Below are 23,640 nucleotides of genomic sequence, written 5' to 3'. Positions count from 1 at the left end.
AATCCGTTTTTGAAACCATCTCAAAATCCTCAAGAATTGATTTTGATCCGTTTGTTTTAAAACCCATTGATTTCAGTGAGTTGTAGAAACCACCCGCAGGTGGGTGTTTGGAGCATTTCCTTCTGATATCCACTATTTTGGGCAGAGAAAAAAGACAAATGACAGAACAATTAGAAAAAAAAGTTTGGCTTGTTTGGAATGACAGTCAGGTAAATGCCACTTCTCTCTAAAAAAAAAAGATCATGGCAGCATGGCTTAAGGTCACAGTTTCATATGAACAATCCATAAACTTTCTGAATCAATGTGCTTTGGACACAGGATAAGACCAAGGTGAATATGTTTGGTCATAATGCACAGTGTCACAGCATATCAGCACAAACACTACATAGCCATTGTCAAGCACAGGGATGATGATTTGGGCTTGTTATGCAGACACTGGACCGAGATACCTTGACCTTGAGTGAACTATAACTTCTCTGTAAACCAAAGTATTCTAGAGTCAAATGGGGGCAAACCATCCAAAGCTTGGCTGAAACTGTACCATGCAATAGGGCAGTGATCTCAAGCGCACCAACAAATGTACAACAGAATTACTGAAGAAGAAATGAAGGTGCTACACTGCCCCAAAGTCTGGACTTCAACCCAATTGTAATGCTGTGGCAGGGCCTTAAGACCCTTAAGAAACTAATGCCCAGAAGTCTTAATGAATTGAAGAAACATTGTAAGAACGATGGGCCAAAATTTCCTCCAGAATGATAAGAGACACTGTTAAAGTCTTACAGAAAACCATTACTTCAAGCTATTGCTGCTATAGGTGGTTCTACAAGCTATTTATTAATGGAGGTGTTATGGAATTGCTAGGACCACAATTCCCCAGTAACTGTTTAAACCCTGGGACGGGACACAACAGACAGTGAGCCCTAAGCTAAAGCCCCCAACTTTCCCTACCTATTGCCAGGCCCTATCCTACGTAATAGGCGGCAACCATGAAGACGGTCCCTTCCTGTATAGGTGAGACACAAAATGCAGACAAAACAGACAACAAAAAAGGGCAGCTAGCCAAGGGTCAGTAACAGTCGAGTGATGCAGTACCAAATTGTAGTCCAAAGAATAGTCAGTGAGGAAAGCCAAAGGTCAAGGATAAGAAAGCAAGCAAAATAGTGACAGTACGGAGCGAGTATGCACAAGGCAATAGCAAGCATAGGTGTGAATGAGAGCCAAGGTTAAAAGGGAGGAAGAACCCGCCCATGGAGTTGACAGGAAGGCAGCTGTCAATCACAGGGCAAGGCCAGATTAACCATTAGAGGAGCAGAGACAAACAAGGGCAGAAGACGGGTGTGGTGCAAATACAATCACAGCAGTAGAGCTGTGTTCACACAGTGCGACCAAAAACTTTAAGCCATGAACCAAACTGCACACACTTCCTGCGCCGCAGCATGCGAGCAGAGGGCGGTGCAGAGACCCGAACAGACAGAGATGTTACAGGAGGGGACTTAGTTTTTCACATGTGGATTTTCCATCCTACTAATATTATAAATGTGAAAGTTTGTGTGTTTGTGTGTTTGTTCCTCAATCATGCAAAAATGGCTGAACGAATTTGAATGAAATTTGACACATAGTTTGTAACCTGGATTAACACATATGCTACTTTTTATCTCGGTAAATGACATGGCTTCATGACTGTTATGAATTTATATTCATATACTATATAACACTATTATCTCAGCTTCTAAGAAAGCCAGGGCTGTTATCTCTCTGTGAAAACACACACTAACCCTCAGTGTTCACACATTTGCATATTATCTGATTTGCTCCAGGCAATTCTGACAAACTCACATGGGCACACACCTTTAATCCAAATTGGTAGTTTGTCAATTTTAAACATGCCTGGAAAAAGAAAATCTAATTTGTCGCAAACAATGACAGCTATGAAGGTAGCCAGAAGTCACAGACTTCTCATCAAGCGGAGCTGAGGGAGATCAACAACACCAACAACACACTCATTATATGGCATCCTTGCGAGCTGCTCATATACAGGAACAATCACGGGCACAGCTCGAGGAACGAGTTCAACGGCAGGCCAGCTTGACAGCTGCCGAAACACCGGAGCAGGCTGATCATCAACACCAACAATGCACTCATTATATGACGTTCCAGCGAGCTGCTGAGATGCCGGAACAATCACGGGCACAGCGCGAGGAACAAGTTCAACAGCAGGACAGCTGTCAAAATGCCAGAGCTTCAACACCAACAACATACTCATTATATGGCATCCCAGCGAGCTGCGGAGATGCCGGAACAATCATAGGCATGCTGCAAGGAACAAGGTCAGCAGCAGGACAGCTTGAGAGCTGCCGAAATGCCGGAGCAGGCAAACCATCGACGTCAGCAATTTTCTGAATATAGGCGGATCATCAACGCCAACAACCCGCAGACTAAGTCGCAGGCAGAGGCTAATTTTGACATAATTTTTGTTAAATTAATAAATAAACTGTGGAATCTGTTCATATTGGATTGTATTAACTAATTTAAGGACAAGATTTTTTTATATCCTGATAGGTAAAACCACATAATACTAGGTGGATATCTCTGTATCTTCTCATGACTCTATGTGATAATAGTAACTGTAGACTTTGTTTTCTTCATAACATAATAGTCCCTTAGAGAGATAAAACCACAAACCTGGTGACTAGTTTTTGCATTTACTTGTAAGCCTACATACAGATTGATTTGATGTCCAGTGCACGGTGTGAATTGGTTCATATGAACTTTATTCATGGGAGAGGTGACATTTGCTGAAAAGTCTTTACAATCCTAAACTTCTCTGAGACAAATATTAATATATATATATATATATATATATATATATATATATATTTTAAGGAATCTTTCAGGTAGATGCTCAGTAGCAGTGCAGGAAACAGGGACACAGAGAGTGTGGTACACTCAAGTTCAGCATTTATTTCACTTGAGGTGCATAAACTGCCTTTACAAAGGCACAAACAAACAAAACAAAAGCCTTCTCAGCTGAGAACTAACTAAACATAAGAAACTGCTCCCTGACTGTACAGGAGCCTGCCTGCCAGACTGTCGCTCTGATCACAATGGGTGGCACAGTACCTGGTTTGTATGATCTGTTTGGACAGGTCAGATCTGTCAGTGTGGTGCCACACTTCTTAGTCCTCACAGACAGCCTAATATCAAGCCTTGATTAGTCAGCTGACCTCCCTGGTGTGGGTCTTTGCCATACACCTTTTAGCTGCCTGGCTGTAACATACCCGTCCTCCCACACCACACCCTTCACTTTCTCAATATATATATATATATATATATATATATATATATATATATATATATTGAGAGAGTGAATGGTTTGGTCTGGGAAGACAGGTATGACCCAGCCAGACAGCTAAAGGGTGTTTGGTAAATGCCCACACCAGGGAGGTCAGCTGACTAATCAAGGCCTGATAATAGTCTGTGGGTGAAGACTAGGAGTGTGGTACCACACTGACAGATCTGACCTGTCCAGACCGAACCTCCGAAGCAGGTACTGTGCCACCCGTTGTTGTTGCCAAGGTTTGAGTCTGGTAGCCAGTCTCCTGTATAGTCAGGGAAAAGTTTCCTTATGTTTAAGTTAGTTCTCAGCCGAGAAGGTTTTTGTTTTTGTTATTTGTGCCTTTGCAAAGGCAGTGTATGCACTACAAGTGAATAAAACCTGAACTTGTGTGCAACCCAGTGGCTGTGTCCCTGTTTCCTACACTGCTACAAGCACCTACCTGAGCGATTCCCCATATATATACTATATATATATATATATATATATATATATACATGTGTGTGTGTGTGTGTGTGTGTCTGTTCATCACGTAGAGGGACCAGATGTCTGGACGATTGTTTGGGTGCTCTTGGAATTATATAGTCTATAGACTTGAACTACAATAATCAATTGTCTGGATGAAGTGTGAATCCACATGAAAAATCTTTTACAATGTTTCAACATTCTACTATGGTATAAGAGACCTAAAATGTTCAGATTTTAATCAGGACTCTAACATTTCTGGTGGCAACCAAATAGAGGTTTGACGTTATGATAAGACATAGTGTTAACCTCAGTAAATATCAGTGTGCAAGTCTTAAATACTCTGCAGTGACATGTTGTACATCCTGGGTATATAGACACAGTAGACTCCTTACTTTCTTTGTTTGCAATAAAAGGAACATTATTGTGTTTACACCTGTTAATGTGTTAAAAATGTTAAAGCCACCAGTAAAATAGTACCAGGTCTGCATGGTTTATGTTTGTCCTCTTTTAGTAATGTGGATTTCCACTGCCGTTTCTAGTTACCTCCCACACTCTGAAAATCTATCTTCAGCCGGCCATTCGGACCCAGTAGAATGTGATTACTCAGCCAGCAAGTCATTAACAATGGTTGTAGGCCAATGAGATGCCCGGGCTTCCTAAACAGTGGCAGCACAAGGAACGGAACAAGAGCATGTGAGGTGAATTCAGCAAATTTCTTACTCCTGGGGTGAGACAAGCTGGATGTAATCCCAGCAACATACATGATATATAAAATGAATTCATAAGAACCAAGCCTTTCATTTTCCAAAATCAATTCTTTTCATCTGTTGCACAGTTTGCTAAAACTCTGCAGCCTTCCATATGCCTTTATATAGAATTACATTCAAGAACAATGAAACAGTATGATTATGTACTATGACTAATAAAAAGTAATGATCCATGTGGAGTCGTTCCTACATCTTTAGCCACACAATAAGCTTTAATGTATGCATGCGAAAACTATTTCTATAAACAGTGCTTAAAGGGCTTGTCTGCTGTCATGTTGAGATAATAAAGGGGAATTCAGCAAACAGGACCCCATGTCTATTTGCTCTGGGGGATGACTGGCATTCACTGCATTCACTAGAAGCCCACTGACTTCAGTAGTTTCCATGCAATGCATCTAAAGACTTATATAACTTGAAGGGTCTCTCTCAGATGTATGCTTTTTCTCAGAAATAGTGCCCCATTTGCCCATGGCTGAGTCTTTTATTACAGTTAAGTCCCATCCCACCTGATTACTTTGAGCCTCAGCAATGTTAGACCTCCCATCCCAAAAGGAATTGTACAATCCAGGTAGGGGCCATTTTGGATATTTTGTATTTACGTCTAACATAAAGACAAAAATATCGTGTTTACTAAAGCTACCCTCACATCTGGTCTGGGTCTGGTCTGGTTACCTCACGCAGATTTGTCAGAAATACGTATTTTTTTCTTTGGTGATTTCAGCTTAAAAAAAACTCAGACACCATGCAGACATCCTAGGGACCCAATTATAGTCAATGGGGTCCCTTGGGCTCTGTTTATTTCTGTTATTTTTAGGATCCATTGTTGGTCGTTTTTCACCTGGAAGACCAGAAGGACAGGAGGAAAAGCATATGTGAATGTAGTGGAAGCACCAAACCTGTTTTCCAGCACTTGAAAAATGTCTGTGAAAAGGTGTGTGACTTTATAGATGTATGTAGTGCTACTGTAGAGGAGAAAATACTACTGTTTCCACTTGGAAAGTAGCTGCTAGCTACAATAGGTAAAGGACTCTGATATAACCCCAGGAAACCTGTTGCAACTCAGCAGCTCCTCAGTATTTATCAAGCTAGCATCCACCATGTTGATGAATATGATGCATAATACATAGAAAATGGTGCACAAGTATAAGCAAATACTGTACTACTCTAGAAACCTGGAGTATGGTACAATGTAAGTACAGGCAGTCTAGAACTGTTTTGGCTTTCAAATATATATACAGTCCTATGAAAAAGTTTGGGCACCCCTATTAATCTTAATCATTTTTAGTTCTAAATATTTTGGTATTTGCAACAGCCATTTCAGTTTGATATATCTAATAACTGATGGACACAGTAATATTTCAGGATTGAAATGAGGTTTATTGTACTAACAGAAAATGTGCAATATGCATTAAACCAAAATTTGACCGGTGCAAAAGTATGGGCACCTCAACAGAAAAGTGACATTAATATTTAGTAGATCCTCCTTTTGCAAAGATAACAGCCTCTAGTCGCTTCCTGTAGCTTTTAATCAGTTCCTGGATCCTGGATAAAGGTATTTTGGACAAACAATTCAAGTTCAGTTAAGTTAGATGGTCGCCGAGCATGGACAGCCCGCTTCAAATCATCCCACAGATGTTCAATGATATTCAGGTCTGGGGACTGGGATGGCCATTCCAGAACATTGTAATTGTTCCTCTGCATGAATGCCTGAGGATTTGGAGCGGTGTTTTGGATCATTGTCTTGCTGAAATATCCATCCCCGGCGTAACGTCAACTTCGTCACTGATTCTTGAACATTATTCTCAAGAATCTGCTGATACTGAGTGGAATCCATGCGACTCTCAACTTTAACAAGATTCCCGATGCCAGCATTGGCCACACAGCCCCAAAGCATGATGGAACCTCCACCAAATTTTACAGTGGGTAGCATGTGTTTTTCTTGGAATGCTGTTTCTTTTTGGACGCCATGCATAACGCCTTTTTTTATAACCAAACAACTCAATTTTTGTTTCCAAAATGAAGCTGCCTTGTCCAAATGTGCTTTTTCATACCTCAGGCAACTCTATTTGTGGCGTACGTGCAGAAACGGCTTCTTTCTCATCACTCTCCCATACAGCTTCTATTTGTGCAAAGTGCGCTGTATAGTTGACCGATGCACAGTGACACCATCTGCAGCAAGATGATGCTGCAGCTCTTTGGAGGTGGTCTGTGGATTGTCCTTGACTGTTCTCACCATTCTTCTTCTCTGCCTTTCTGATATTTTTCTTGGCCTGCCACTTCTGGGCTTAACAAGAACTGTCCCTGTGGTCTTCCATTTCCTTACTATGTTCCTCACAGTGGAAACTGACAGGTTAAATCTCTGAGACAACGTTTTGTATCCTTCCCCTGAACAACTATGTTGAACAATCTTTGTTTTCAGATCATTTGAGAGCGGGCTGTCCATGTTCGGCGACCATCAAACTTAACTGAACTTGAATTGTTTTGTAGAAAGAAATGGTCCAAAATACCTTCATCCAGGATCCAGGAACTGATTAAAAGCTACAGGAAGCGACTAGAGGCTGTTATCTTTGCAAAAGGAGGATGTACTAAATATTAATGTCACTTTTCTGTTGAGGTTCCCATATTTTTGCACCGGTCAAATTTTGGTTTAATGCATATTGCGCATTTTCTGTTAGTACAATAAACCTCATTTCAATCCTGAAATATTACTGTGTCCATCAGTTATTAGATATATCAAACTGAAATGGCTGTTGCAAACACCAAAATATTTAGAACTAAAAATGATTAAGATTAATAGGGGTGCCCAAACTTTTTCATAGGACTGTATACTAGCTGGTACCCGCGACTTCGTCTGCGGTGATTGTAGAAGTGGGTACGTAGGCGCGGGTAAGGTTTTCGTACTGTGTATAAGGTATGGGATATGAAATGTAACTTTGTATCTTGTTTTTTCTGTAATTCTGAGAATACGTGAGACTTTTGTGTTGAACGTAATTTGTATTTCAGCTGCTATACGGTGTTCTGAGAAACTGTACATAGTGTCTTTGGGACAGAGGTATTTCAAGTGAATATACTTGGATATACGACATTGTAGGATTTGTTATTTTCCGCCAGTACATGTACATTTTGGGCACAGGATACTCTTGAGCAAGCAACATAAAGTCTGGCCCTGTGCATGACAGTTTAGTAACTCCATGTGCCTCTTAGTAATAGCAATTAACCCCATCATGTCCCTCACATTAACCCTTGTGTAAGAGTTACTGATATGTGAGAGACTTGGAGGTAATAATTAAGTATCTTCATTATTAAGGTCTTTTATTAGTACCTCCATATGTCTCACATATTAGTAACCGTTATATGAGGCACACAGGGGTTAATATGAGGGACATGATGGGGTTTATTCCTATTAATGTGAGGCACATGGAGTTACTAAGACTAAACTAATAACCCCAAATGCCTGACATTAATGAGAACAGTAATCCTATGTACCTGTGTGTTTTTCAGTTTCACTTTGCTAGCAGCTTTCTCTCCTCCTCGGGAATTTTTGCAGGATGCAGACCACTATAGCAGGCACAGAGCTGAGCGATTAAGCTCCACCCCCTGGGTTTCCTGCACCCCTCTCAAAGGGGAGTGTCCTTATGCCTCAGCTCTAGCAGAGCACTGAAGGGACCTCGGACTTTATTTAACTCTTGCAGGTCCTGTGCTGCTGGTGTGCCAGTGAAATATGGCAGGAGTGCCACTCTTGGCGCGTGTGCCAGGGGTTGCTGACCTCTGCTGTAGAGGGTAATATGAATTTTGTGGCTTGCTATGGTCCAAAGTGTGTGAGATTGCAGAGATAGTGATGTGAGTTTGGGTTTTGTGGGGGTCCTGGGAAAAACGTATGTGGCTATTGTGACGAAATGTAGCCTATTGCGCAATCGAGTGTAGTAACTATGTTTGTGGAAAATTTCAGCCAAATCGGTGGAGCGGGTTTTGCGTGATTGAGGAACAAACATCCGAACATCCAAACATCCAAACACACAAACCCACAAACATCCAAACTCACAAACTTTCACCTTTATAATATTAATCCTATTAATATTATAAATGTGAAAGTTTGTGAGTTTGTGGGTTTGTGTGTTTGGATGTTTGCATGTTCGGATGTTTGTTCCTCAATCACGCAAAAACCGCTCCACCGATTTGGCTGAAATTTTCCACAAACATAGTTAATACACCCGATTAAACAATAGGCTACTTTTTGTCACAATAGCGCACATACGTTTTTCCCAGGACCCCCACAAAACCCAAACTCACACCACTATCTCTGCAATCTCACACACTTTGGACCCCGATTTGGCTGAAATTTTCCACAAACATAGTCCCTACACTCGATGGCGCAATAGGCTACTTTTCGTCACAATAGCTCACATACATTTTTCCCAGGACCCTTTGGATGTTCGGATGTTTGGCGGTCAATCACGCAAAAACCGCTCCACCGATTTGGCTGAAATTTTCCACAAACATAGTTATTACACTCAATTAAACAATAGGCTACTTTTCGTCACAATAGCGCACATACGTTTGTGCCAGGACCCCCACAAAACCCAAACTCACACCACCATCTCTGCAATCTCACACACTTTGGACCATAGCAAGCCACAAAATTCATATTGCCCTCTGCAGCCTCGCCCCTAACCCCACACAATCACATACATATACTTTACCACTTTGCCCCTCACCTTATCGATTCTCCAGGAGGCTCTCTTTAACACTCCGGAGCAGCCATGTTTGCCCCCACCGCTCTGACAATCCGCGACACCGCCCACCCATGTCAATACCCCTAGGCGGTCTAATAAATGCAAAAAAAAAAGTTTAAAAAAAGTAAAAAAATAAAAAGGATTAAAAATTCAAATCACCCCCCTTTCCCTAGAACACATATAAAAGTAGTTAAAAACTGTGAAATACATACATGTTAGGTATCCGCGCGTCCTAAATCGCCCGCTCTACAAAGTTCTACAAATATTTTTCCTGTTCGGTAAACGCAGTAGCGGGAAAAATGGTCAAAAGTGCCAAACTGCCATTTTTTCACTGTTTTGATTCTGCTAAAAATTTGAATAAAAAGTGATCAAAGCAATAACATTTCCCAAAAATGGTAGAACTACAAAGTACACCCGTTCCCGCAAAAAAAGACGCCCTATACATCCCCGTACACGCAAGTATAAAAAAGTTACGGCTGTCGGAATATGGCGACTTTTCAAAAAATAATTTTTTAACACAGTTTTGGATTTTTTTTAAGGGGTCAAAATGTAAATAAAACCATATAAATTTGGTATCCCCGGAATCGTAACGAAACACAGAATACAGGGGACATGTCATTTTGGTTGCACAGTGAACGCCGTAAAACCAAAGCCCGTAAGAAAGTCGCAGAAATGCATTTTTTCTTCAAATCCACCCCATTCTGAATTTTTTCCCTGCTTCCCACTACATTATATAGAATAAATAATGGTGGCATCTTGAAGAAAAATTTGTCCCAGGAAAAATTAAGACCTCATATGGCTCTGGGAGCGGAGAAATAAAAAAGTTATGGGGTTTAGAAGGAGGGGAGTCAAAAACGAAAATCAAAAAATGCCATCGGCGGGAAAGGGTTAACTTCAAATACCTCAGTCCCAAAGTCACTATGTAAAGTTTCTCACAACACCGTATATATAGCAGCTCAAATACAAATTAACTTCAACACAAAAGTCTCACGTATTATCTGAATTACAGCAAAAACAAGATACAAACTTACATTTCATATCCCATCCCTTATACACACTACGAAAACCTTACCCGCGCCTGTATATACCCACTTCTACAATCACCGCAGACGAAGTCGCGGGTACCAGCTAGTAGGATATATATGTGTGTGTATATATATTACCATAATATATATATATATATATATATATATATATATACTGTATGTATATATATATATATATTTTATATATATATATATATATGCATGTATTTTTGTGCAATGTAAAATGTGTGTGTATATATATCTCAATGTGTGTATTAATATTCACATGCAGCTATGTGTGGGAGGTTTAGTGCTGTCTGTGGTATGATAGACAGCACCAGACCCAGGCTGCCAGTTATACTCTTCCTCTTTTTGTATAATATAGAGATGGAGAGGCTCTTTCCTTTTGTTGCAGAACAGCAAGGGTCACTGTTTATTGCCCACCTTGGTGGATGTGGGATATTAAGATGCTCCCTCCCCCCTCCCCCCACCACCATATGGACTTTCCCTTTATGATTCACAGGCTGTTAAAACACTGGTTGCATCAAGACAAAGGAATCAGAGTTCATCTACACAATGCCAGTCTTTCTGATATTATTCTGTAGTGCCTCCCCTTCACTTCCCCACGTGTTGTGTTTAGGCTTTCTATGGATTTCTACGAAGAATGGAAGATTCTTTGCAAAAAGTCAACATGATGAAGAAAAAGCCTTGTAAAGAGAATTTTGTGATGAGCTGAGTGTAGCATACTGCCATCCACACGCTGTCTGGGCTTAGGACTTAGTGCAGTCTATTGATGACTTGTAAAGTTTGCGCCGTTATTCCTACGTGCAGGAAATAGCACAAGTAAGTTGCAGGGTGCAGGCATGTACAAAAGCGGGCTAAAATCTCGCCTCCCTATTCTCAAGTCACGCTGCTCTACATTACTTGTTTCCACTGCATTGTCTATAAGAAGTAAGTAGGCAGGAGGTTGTCTCTTTCTCTATGTCGGCACAGCCGGTTCATTGGTAATGTGATGATTGTCCTGGGGGACATTTGATGGATTAGAGAGCTAAACAGCTCCATTGCAAAGCACCACCTGATCTCAGGCCTGCGTCCCATATAAAGACAGCATGAGTGCTGAGCTCAGCTATTGCTGCCAGATTTCCCCCTCCCTCCTTTCCTGCTCCCTTCATCTCCTTTCTCTCTCACTCTCTCTCTCTCTGCACACTGCAGAAAGTCGGAGCTGTCCAGTGCTGAATGTGAGCCACCGTCCCCATCTCTAGAAAGACCAGCACTAAACAAAAGGAGCCCCCTGTCCAGCTCACCATGCCACGCTCTTTTCTCGTCAAGAAGATAAAACTAGATGACTTTTCATCCAGCGGGATTTCAGCATCACATTACCACCACTTTGATGATCCCTGTGTCCTGGGGCAGTCGCTCACAAACACTGTGGGAAGCTTGGGAGTCCCTGTTGCTGAAAGCGGTAAGTCAGCATCTTGCGGATGGATAGTAGAAGATGGACATGATGATTATTAGGATATATATATATACAATGATAGATTTTCATTTATGACCTCACACATGGTAGAATTGTTCTGTCGGGCTAAAGCTGCCCATACACACAGAGATTTTATTGTTTCTGACTTTCTGTTACAATATTGAACTAGGATTGTACAATACAATGAAAGTTTCAGGATGAATGTTCCATGTACTTTAAAATCAATAGCTATGGCCTAGATATCCTACCATTTAACAATTGCTGAAGAATTTTGATCCTACTTTTGCGGGTCTGTTGCCCCTCCATTATTATAGAGTTCAGAGTCTGACAGATAACTACATGGTCCATGGCTGAAGATGTAAGAGTTGGCTACCCTGGCTCTAGATTACAACCTCTGCTCCTGTTGACTTGGAACACATGTAGCTACCAGGCCTTGTATTCTCCTAGCCCTCAATTTGTGGGTCTAACCTAGTTATCCTAGATCTTCCCCCTTATAAGATGGAGAACAAAAAGTGTTCTTCTAAATGCTTCATCATCCTATGTCAAATACACATAAAAGCAGGGACTAAGGGAAAGTTCACTAGGCAGCAATGTCAACCAGTGATCCTTGCTTCAATCCCTGACCTAATAGATGTGTGGAGCAATGCAGAATGGGTGCAGAGCCACGTTTTCCTGCTATCACCTGTAGAATAAGGGATGAATTAACAATAGTTTCCTTGCATGTATTTGTCGTGAGTGCTCTTTGCTTCTGTGAGGACACGGTATTAATTCCTGTACTATCAAACCCTTGATGTCTTTTAGAGGAATGAATGCCAGAGCCTTACAGAGGGAGGACAGAAAGGATGGGGGAGGGGATCTAAGCTTTCTCCGGGGACCTCATTGTTCAGGAGGCAGCCAAAAGACTCTCTCTAAAGCCCTTTAAGCAGCTCCATCCTGGGAGAATGAGATCTGTTTGGGATTTGAGGGTTAAAAAAAATTGCAAAACCATTTCATTTTCTATCAAATATATGATTTAGTGGTGATGTATTTATTGAATGTATGCTGTGTTGGGGGAGGGGGATGAGGTAAAACTAGTGTTGAGCACAATAGGAAGGGTTTTCAGTATAACCTTGTACTGTACTTCAGCTGCTGAGATGCAACTTGTGGTCCCTGGGCAGGAGATTTGCAAGCTAAGCACATTTTGCTCTAAGACTGGAATCTATAACACACAATTCCTTTTACGTTATACACAGGACAAGACACTTTTACAATGGCAAATCTCTTGAGAGTAAGCCCCTGGACCTATCCACCATACATATTTTATAGATTTCCTTGCACAAGACAAAAATACCCCTTATAACTTCCCATCTGCTGGATGACTACAAGTCCCAGCATCTCTCATTGACAGGGCATGTTATAGCTTGTAGTTTCACAATAGCTAAATGTCTGTAGGTTGTCTTGTGAACCGGATCAATGGTGCTAAGACCAACAATGTGTACCTGGTCATCAATCATAATTGTGACATTAAGAACATATCATACATATAAAATAATACAACTAAGAAAAAGGATAAAAATCTTGTTGTAAGTGTGACTGCAGGACTTGTGGGATAGAAAGCACATTTGGTGTCATGTTTGTTCTAACAATGGCTACAGATTTGGAACACACGCTTACCAGGCAGAAACTTGTGGCATTTAGCTTGCGCAGCACAAAGTCATCACTATCTAAACTCAATTGTCATACATCATTTTTCTTAAACTTCTCTCAGTTTTCCTGGCAAAGATGAAAATGTATGTATGTGCGGGGTGAGCTCGGAGCTGCCTAGAGGTCAACTGGTCTTGTAATCCCAATAATATCACAATTGTGATACATTGTAGATACTGTTTGCCCCTTTATTATTACAGATCTAGTGCTGACATGTTCTGCAGCGCTGTACAAACATTCCAATGACAGTCAAAATCTCATTATTTATATTAAATCTATACATACTTATAGATACGACCTAGGGCTATATATAGAGATTAGCAATGAAAGGAGATATTTGATATAAACCTTTGTAACTACAAGATATTAGGATATAAATACATGACACCAGTGCTGCATGGTGACAATGACAACACACTGGCTCATATTGTTACATGGTATCCTTAAATCCTAACAATAACAACACTGTTTCTAAACCTGTCACAACATTAAGCAGACAGACACCTGACAAGATGTCATTTAAGATCAAACAGGTGTCAAGGAGCAGCACCGAGAAGGTACTAATGACAGTCACAAGGGAAAGGTAGCTGGAAGGAAGTATCTATCTCAAAGTCACGCTCTTGAAAATAACCTTGCTGTGTGCTTGGAGAGGTGTGAAATATTGCTGAGGAAAGCTGTTTTGTACCTGAATCATGTGACTGCACAATCTGCAAATAAGGAGGCAGAAAGATGACGAAAAATAACAATCTGTGAAGCGAGATGTAAAGTCAGGAGAGGGTGATTGTGGTAATGGACTTGTCAATCTTCTGCACCTTGATGGTGCTGTAGAAATAAGAAGGTATACAGCAGCTTACATTCCTTGTGTCTGATGGATGTTACGGAAGATTATCTGCTAGTGTTGAGAACACATGCTGCATTTATTATTATGTACGGTCAGGTTGGTTTTGACTGGTGACCATATTGTGTCACCAGTGGGCTTTGTCTTCTGTTTGTATCTTTGGGATTTTTAATGTTATGTTATGGCTTCTATGTTTGTCTCCATACATCTTGATGCTGCTCAGCCGCAGCTTCTTTTCCTTTTCATGTCTAAAATTATGATTTTCAACAAATTTGGCTTTCTCTCAATATATTTAGACAAGATAAAGCTTCAAAGGAAAGTTTGCTTTGGTTGAGTAATGGGATCACGCTTTAACATCATACAAGGATAATAATAATGAGTGGCACTACAAGGTGGTATGAAGATAACAACCATAGAATATAACATACTCCATCATTGAAAGTGATTGCTGTCACTGCACCCAGCAGCCCAAAAACCCATTATAGAACTAGAATAGCTTCCCTAAGCAGAAATGGTGGCGAGCCCCCTTCCCCTGGTGAACATACAGCAGCTCAGATAACTACAGATGCCCGCAGATTTCCACATCTCACCCCTAAAGTCAATAAATCCTGTAATGACAAAACTAATTACATCTTCCCTTGTTACGAGCATCTGTTGGGTGGTAAAGCTGGGGAAAACAGCCTGATAAAGCTGCATTGTTCATGTAACCTGGGCTGAGCTCTTGCTCTCAGACTACGAGCTGCTGCATTTACCTTCACTTTAATGCATGAAGTATGCAGAAGCCAAGATTTGTTTATGGGGAGACTGCTCCACTTATCTGCAATCTCTATCTATTATGGCTGGAGCAGCAGATCTGGGGAAGTGTTACATCCTCTAGAAGCCCTGCTGCTGCAGGCCAAGAAGTAAAGATTGTTTTTCCACGTGCTCTGCAGTGTCACCTTGATACAAGGCACATGCATTAAATCTGCAGAGGCGGGGCAGGAGCCCTGTTGATGGCACATGTATACGTACAGACACATCACTGGCCATTGGTTTGCTCACACACTTAGCATAAAAGGCAAAGACTCCTGTTTGGTTTGTGCAGTGCAGACATCTGGTCTATAGAGCAGGTTTATCTCGTGCAAAAAGCCAGCAAGATTTAGCAAATGCTGCATTAATAAGACATGCATATATAAAGTACTGGCCAGACTGCACAGTATGTGAGTGTATGGAGAAGCTGGAACTCACAGGAGAAAAATGAGAGGACAGCATATTTGAGATTCCTGACCCCAGCTAATGCATGCATTAAATGGAATATTGACTGTGCACTAATGGTTTAAGAGATTCAAGAAGTTAAAGGGTCACGATGCCCAGCACTGCTGTATTCCAATGCAGAGAGAGAAATGTAGGTTACTGCTGTATCGCCTTCCTGACATCCATCAAAAAGCAAGAATAGGAAACAGGGGACACTTAGAACATTGGCTGCGACTGTTTGAGGGAATATAGATGCAGTGACTTCAATGGGGTGATGTGTATCTCAGCAGAGATCATCCTACCGTGCTGAGCTTGAGCAGGGCTCATCTTGCAGATCAATAGATCACGGTTATCGACAGAAGAGTCCAGTAAATAATGTCACAGCTGGGATGACAGAGGGAACAGGTGTCATAAACTTGTGGTTGAGAAAGAGCATCATTTTATTAGAGAGAAATGCAGAAATATGCATTTACAAGAATAGCTTACAAATACAGCTCTGCTGCAGTTGTCAAGTGTATATACACTGTACATATGGAGTATTATGGAACCCTATACATATATAGGAGCACAGAAAGACAACTAATAGAGGAACAGGTACTATGTACTATATGCACATATCACACCCAGGATTAAATGAAATAAGAAGTTGATCTCATCAAAATCCTGCAGTTATAGTGATTGCATATACATACAATCCAATGCTTAAGGCTAGATGACTTCACTAGATGTGATGACATCATTATAAAACAATGTAGAGATGTACTAGGAGATGTAGAGATATAGGAGATGTACTGCTTTCCTTTAGTCAATGTCTTGAGTTCTTAAGAGTATGATCTCAATATTTCTAAAGAGCCAATATTTCCATGGCACTGTACACACACTGCATCCATTCAAACCAGTAAGTGCTTTGTATAGGACTCCTAAATGGGTTTCCCTATCACATACACAGAATTATCCAGTAATTAAACTATAGGACCAAATGGACTGATGCCATTCTGGTGCTCACATGACTCCTGCTGGTCTCCACTTCCTTCACCAAGTTCAACAGGCAGGAAATTTCTTCTAGGCCAAACATGGTCTACATACAGTGACCGCCATAGATGGTGACTGGCTGAGAAGACTGTGTACATGGCAACATGGGACCAGCGGGTACCCTGTGAGCGTTGGAGCAGGGCTAATTTTTTTAAACTTCAGTCTGTGCCTTTTAAGAATATTAATATTTGGCTGCATATCTAACGATTGGAGCCACATCTCTGATACACAGTTCCCAGATAAATGATAATATTCTGGCTTTTGGCAGCAACCACTAGAGGGAGATGAGAATTTATTATTGAGTTCAATGAGTAAACAGTATACTGTAAGCTCTTAAGATGCTTCTAGTGGTGGCGGCAAGATGCCAGTATGCTATCATTCAATTCTATGTCTACATGTCTACATGGGGAAATTGGAGTTCTACGTCAGTAAAATAGCATAAAGATACCAAGATAAGACAACCAGTCACAGTGCAGCTGTTATTTCATATTCTACGCTTGATAAATGAAAGTTGTGCTGATAGGTTTTGGTGTAAACCGATGAGCAGACAGTCACTAAGTCATGTGCTTGATATCTCTTTGTGCATGCTTATAACATTAAAAATATGTCACTGATATCATCAAATGTACGTGCTTCGTAGGGACACATGAGATATCAGGGCAGTAAGAATTGATACAGAACATATGTGCATTTTGGTCCTATTGATTTAACTCAGAATCAGTGTTTTCCTGGTTGTTTGTGCGGATAAATAAAAAGCCTGCAGAGCCTTATAATGGAATGAAACCAAATCCTTCCTCCTGTCCCAATTCTCCTGACAGCTCAGTAAAGTAATAGAGGTAATATGAGGCCTCATTATGTAACAGTAAACATGGTGATGTCAGGATAAAATGAAATGGGGATTTTTATGGAAACCAGTGTGGGGTGTGCTCAATGCACCTACTATTCTGCTTACAAATCGGCTGACGCTCTGTGCTATGAATTATTCACATGCTGTATGCTGACCTACCCTGAGCCCGGCAGATAACATCAGATGCATAAACTCAACAGCATGGAACACAGCAAATCTGATTATAGACATAATGAAACATCTTGTGTATTAATGGGTTGCCCGGCCATTAGCATACTCAAGAATGACTGTGTCACTGCGCTTACTCGAACTGTCAGTGTCATTGATCTGTACCCCAAACGTTAGTATGTTATTTTTCTGTACCCCAGCTTTCAGTGTGTCATTGTCCTTTCCCCCGTCAGTATGTCATTTTCATGTACCCCATATGTCAATGTGTTAATAAGCTTCACTGTCCTATCCCAAAAGTGCCAATGTATCACTGTTCTGTCATCCAAGCATTAGTATGTCAGCCATGTACCCCAAATGTCAGTGTTCTGCACCTCAAGTTTCAGTATGTCATTGTCATATGTCCTTAAGTGTCAATGTGTCATTGTTCTGGCTCTGAGTATCAATATGTCATTGTCATGTATCTCAGACATCAGTATGTCAGGGTCTTATCCCCCAAGTGTCAGTATTGCATTGTAATGTTCTCCAAGTGTCACTGTGTTATTGTCCTGTCCCAAGTATCAGTATGTCATTGCTTTGTATCTCCAGTGTCAGTGTGATATTGCCATGTTCCCCAAATGTCAGTGTCATTGTCATTCCCGTGAGCAGTTATTTAAGGATACATCATTGTCTTTGAACCACAGTGTCTTTGTGCTATTGCCCCTGGATCCTGACTGCCAGAATATCATTTTGTGAATATCTTGTTGTTTTCAATTCTGCTAGAGATACTGTACATCCCTGCATGTAATACAATGTGGAGAGTTATTAAGATAAAGCACTATCTCTGTTTTGTCCATCTTGTAGGTTATGTCGAGCACTGTATTACATCATCTGAGTATGAAGTTGGGAAGAAAAGTGGAAGCAAATTTTCATCATCAGAAACTGACTATACCCCAACCCACGATGACTACAGTGAGCCGGACAGCCCGCAGTCCAGTCTTTCAGCAGGGTATTTCAGCGGGGAAGCAGCAGTCACAGACAGCTACTCAATAGATGCTTTCTTCATCACCGATGGCCGTTCCAGAAGAAGTGATGTAAACCGTGGAAGTCAGCGCCACACGTGTACTGAATGCGGTAAAACCTATGCCACCTCTTCCAACCTCAGTCGGCACAAGCAAACTCACAGGAGTCTGGACAGTAAGATGGCAAGAAAATGCCCAACCTGTGGCAAGACGTATGTATCTATGCCAGCTTTGGCCATGCATCTCCTGACACATAACCTGAAACACAAGTGCGATGTATGTGGAAAGGCCTTCAGCCGGCCTTGGTTATTACAAGGCCATATGCGTTCTCATACTGGCGAGAAGCCTTTTGGTTGTGCCCACTGTGGTAAAGCCTTTGCCGACCGTTCTAACCTTCGTGCACACATGCAGACGCATTCGGCATTTAAGCACTACAAGTGCAAACGGTGCGAAAAAACCTTTGCTCTTAAGTCGTATCTCAACAAGCATTATGAGTCAGCTTGTTTCAAGGGCTCAGAGCATGAGTGCACTGTCCAAAGCTAAAGTCAAGTGCATACAAAAAAAACTGTATACAACTAAACATGGCACAAACCAATGTGCCCTCCCGCCCTTCTTGATGGCACAAGGCACCAGAAACTGAAAAAAAAACATAAAATCAGGGTACTTGGCATATAACAGTGTTACATTAGGTTGCACTTCACCACCGCTAATGAGAGCACCATATTTTCCCACGCTTTCCGGACCACATGACACATTGCTTTTTCTTATTTAAGTTTATTTATTTTATGCCGTGCAATATAAATTTCACATTTTTTCCTCTCTTTTTAATTCTTCTTTAAAAAATGACTTATTTCCTCTCCACTCAAGCTCTTAAAGTATTCTTATGTGCGAAGCCAAGCTTTCTTAATACAAACCACATGAAATGTGAACGTGTCAATAGAACTAAATGGGACTCGACTGAATGGAGAGGCTTTTCAATGCTCAGGCTCAGGTGCCATTTTTCTGTCTTGCGTCATACCATTTTTTGGGACTTGCATAGTGCCATTGTATGGCACTGCTGCCAACAGATCAGTATTATTTTTTGCTAAGAACTTTGTGCCACGCTTCTTTCCAATTTCATGTACAAAGCAAAGTATCCTAGTCGTGAATGCACAAAATTTTTTTATAGGCTAAGCGGCAAATGCATGAATGTCCCACAAAACTTCTTCTTGATGGCGCCAAGCCTGAATGGCTGTACATAAAAGCAGTAAGATTTCCTCCAGTGTCTTGATTTAATATTTGGAAGCACATATGTACAGTAAAACAGGCAACGTTGTGCCAATATTAACTCCAATTTTATCGCAGATTCCCGCGAAACAGTGTTACCTCTAGTGTTTTCTAAAGCAATGAGAATATGCACTATATTTGAATGACTGATACACATATTTATTACCCACCCTGCATTAAGAAAGGGTCATTTCACCGAGCATTGTGACTATTCTAACTTATTACGCTCTGCATCATGATGCGACCTCCACCTTTGCGTGAAGGCGAATGTTTGAAGCGATTGTTATGATGAACTGCTTATTTAAGTAATGTAATTTATACAAGGTGTTATTTATACTATTTATTTGCCAATTTACTTTTTATTAATGACTTTGATTTTGTGGTTGGAAATGACTGGATAGAATGTGGTGTAATATGAAGAGACGGAACGGTCAATGTTTACAGACGAATGTTACAGGCAATGGACCCAACAGGCACGTTTCAGCGCATCGGACTGTCTTCCTCCTGAGCTCTGTTACAGACAGATTGAACGGATTCTTCAGGCCCACATTTATGATAAAGCGTCCAGGAGAGCCTGGACGATTCCAGAAAAGCCTATGCAATTTCTCATTGACTTTTTACCTCATGACAACTCAAAGGAAGCCTATATATATTTATCATGCCACAGGTAGCTCTGGCGGTTTTTGTCAAAGCTTGGACTTTTTTGACTGCTGACTGCTTAACTTTGAGCCACAAATATTGCATTACGTTGTATTGCATTTGCTATGGCCCAGGCTGGCTTTACAGCATACTTGAGGTTTGCAGACATCTGCTAAGGAAGCCTGGGTAGAAAGGAGATCATGACTTGATATGGAAATGACACCTCATTTCAATAACTGCAAAAAAGTAGACGTTCACTGAAGTTTACAGAGTTATGTATCAGTAAGTGACAAAATGATTCAATTTCATTCATTGACAGCACTTGTAGGGCGACAATGGCCCTTCGTATCTGCAGTATTATTATACATCACACCTTATAATGCAAAATTTCAACTGATAATAAGTGATTTTGCTAGTCTTGCCTTGCCTTTTAGTGGGCCTGGTTGTATCAGACTATTCACAAGGTGTGAGGGCAATTTTTACACAGTGCTCACTGGGATAATGCTTAGGGTCTCTTTCACTTTCCTGCATGCCCGTCTATAATAAGCCTTGAGTTACTAGATAATAGAAGCCTTACTTGCATCACCAGTGTTATTGCTTTGCAAGAGAGAATGTATCAAATAATTGGAGAGAAAATCATGGCCTTAGATGTAAAATGTACACAGGTTTCAGGATATCAATTCTCATCTGCCAATAATAACTACAGGAACAGATAATAAGTCAGGGAAATGTAACATTAATATAATTGGAATATGTTCATAGCCATGAGAAGACTAGGCTGATGTCCACCTAGATAACCCGAGATGGACTGAGCTGGATATTCCCTCCATGAATCTCAAGATTTCCTGTTATTTGAAGGAAATCTCCACTTAAAGGCAGTCTTCCATTGTTGGTATCCACTAAAAAGCCAGCATAATTCGTTATGGTTGTTTTGGCTAGATAATCCCTGGATAACTTTGGGCTGTTGCCTTAATGCAACATCAAGCAGGTGACAATACCAGAGCCCTTTATTCTGTTTGACCAGTGTCACAACTTAATAATAAGTGACCAGCACCTGTAAGGAGCAACGCTGTCAGTACCCAGTACTGGAGTCAGGGATGAAAGGTAAATGTAGAAATGCAGCTTAGAATAGGCAAAACATGGCGTCTATCCCACTGCCAGAGTTAAGCAGAATTTAGGATTTAATACTGACAAATAGGATTGACCATGTTACATACTGGGCCATTAGAATTACAGCTGGTAAAGAGCACTGCATTCTAACCAACCCAACCAGGACTAACACTTGAAATACTTGAAAAACATACATTGTACATTGTGTAATGTCTTCATCGTGACAGGCAAAGGGGCTTGATCACCAGATATCTAATTCCTGCTCTGTACAGAAGTGTGGAGCGATCACCTTTCCTGCAATCCTCTGCATCAGGAAAATACAAGAATCAGCTAAACGTAAAATCAATGGGAGAATTCCAATGAGAAACGAGGATACAGGGGCTGTGAGCTTGCAATAAAGTCTGACATCTATCAGGAAGCCTTGCATCTCAGGGCAAAATATCGATAGATAAAAGAAGAAATTTAGGAAGGGATCCCATAATAAAAATAGGACCTTTCTTGTTTTTACCAGACTATCCCCATCCCAGGATGGAAGCTCATAGAAGTTGTTTGCTACTTGATACTCATTTTTTAAGAGAGAAAACCACAAAATCCTCAGGCTGGTTCTTTTCTTCCATGATTGGTTATATTGCTATGCCTGTGGAGAGTTATATGGGGGTTTATAATGCCGTTGGGAAAGGATGGAGCCAGTTCAAGCCATTTCTTCCCTCCACAGGCCACAATGATGCCAGAAGACCAGAAAATATAGCCTCTCTTTTGGATTTTTTCAGGTTGCTTGTGTTAAGGTGACTATAGATGTAATGACAATCATTACGACGTAAACTAATGATACTTGTTATGTCTATGGCACTACAATAATTTGTTCTGACTGATAATATGAAACGTGTTTAATATTGATCTTTGATGCTGATATATGCTCCAATTTAAGCATTTGCAGCAATGCATATGAACCCTGTTTGCATCACTGGGAACAATGCTTTTCCGTTCCTCCCACCATTGCAAATACCTTTGCATGCATTCCTCCTGGGCGGATCTTCGGCTAGCTTTAGCTGCATTAGTTCTAAGGCAATGTCTTGCTGCTGAATCAGAATGCAGAATCTTAACCTGTTAGCACAAGCTCTCCTCCATCTTCATCACAGCCCGCACATTTCACAAGACCCTGCGTGCTGGCACCGGAATGGGTTAACGTTTCATAGTATGTTATTAGCGTAGATATGCAAAAACGGACTAATTCTAATCAATTTCATTTCATTACAAACTGCATTGCAAACTGATGGCACGACCAAAGCCGTCACTTTTAGCTGCCTTCTTACCTGATCCCGTATGCCGCATTTTTACCTGTAGATGTAGGACACCTGCCCTTCTTTCATATTTATACTGTACATAGAAAGAAACAGCAATAATTTTAAATGCATGTCAGAGTTTTGGTTCTTACAAAGGTTTCTTCTTTTGGTAACTGACGCTATTGAAGCCAGTTCTACATGTCACCTTTTACTGTATTAATTCTCATGCAATTCAGGGAAATTAAAGAGTTTATGATTCAATAGATCGGCATTGTTGTGAGTTTGCTTCTTTTAATTGTTCTCCTATGATATCATTATCCGGGGACACGCATGGTAAACATGTACTTTCTCGCACCTGTCCTTCCTGATTAGTTAATTGGGGGTTGAGAATATGAAGTTAGACACAGACTCCTTTAAGACCGAAATTTACATGACAAAGACTTCCGCATATGGTGGCCTGTCTACAGTAGGGTGAGCCTGTGCTCTGGGTAAGTCACTCTGTAATAATAAGCTGCCACTTTGCCTAATTGGCCTCCACGCGACTCAGCTGCAGTGACTCCCCCTTTCCTACACCCCCAGCTCGGAGTATCACGCTTCAGGGGTCACTGGGGTAAAATATCTAAGACCTATCTGCAAAAATCCGATTGGGAGTAAAATCCTTTGTGCGCAGCAGAAGCAGGAGCTATTTGTAGCAGTAAAATAAATGCAGAAGGAGGCAGCTGCGGTGACTTGTGAGATC

General features: G+C 40.9%; 1 protein-coding gene across 1 annotated transcript; it reads left to right on the top strand.

Moving 5' to 3' along the window:
• Window positions 1-11,467: 11,467 nt before the first annotated feature.
• On the top strand, window positions 11,468-23,166 carry SCRT2 (scratch family transcriptional repressor 2). Its single transcript, XM_075276894.1, has 2 exons — window positions 11,468-11,789; window positions 18,446-23,166. The coding sequence occupies exons 1-2, from the start codon at window positions 11,633-11,635 to the stop codon at window positions 19,144-19,146; spliced, it is 858 nt and encodes a 285-aa protein (XP_075132995.1). The 5' UTR covers window positions 11,468-11,632; the 3' UTR covers window positions 19,147-23,166.
• Window positions 23,167-23,640: the final 474 nt, after the last annotated feature.

The sequence above is a fragment of the Leptodactylus fuscus genome, chromosome 6 (assembly GCF_031893055.1).
Source record: "Leptodactylus fuscus isolate aLepFus1 chromosome 6, aLepFus1.hap2, whole genome shotgun sequence".
NCBI classification, from domain to species: Eukaryota; Metazoa; Chordata; class Amphibia; order Anura; family Leptodactylidae; genus Leptodactylus; species Leptodactylus fuscus.
This window is presented reverse-complemented; position numbering and strand designations above follow the sequence as displayed.

Coding starts and splice junctions, on each gene's coding strand:
- SCRT2 (XM_075276894.1), top strand. CDS start 11,633: ATGCCACGCTCTTTTCTCGTCAAGAAGATAAAACTAGATGACTTTTCA. Junction 11,790..18,445: donor AGTCCCTGTTGCTGAAAGCG/GTAAGTCAGCAT, acceptor TCCATCTTGTAG/GTTATGTCGAGCACTGTATT.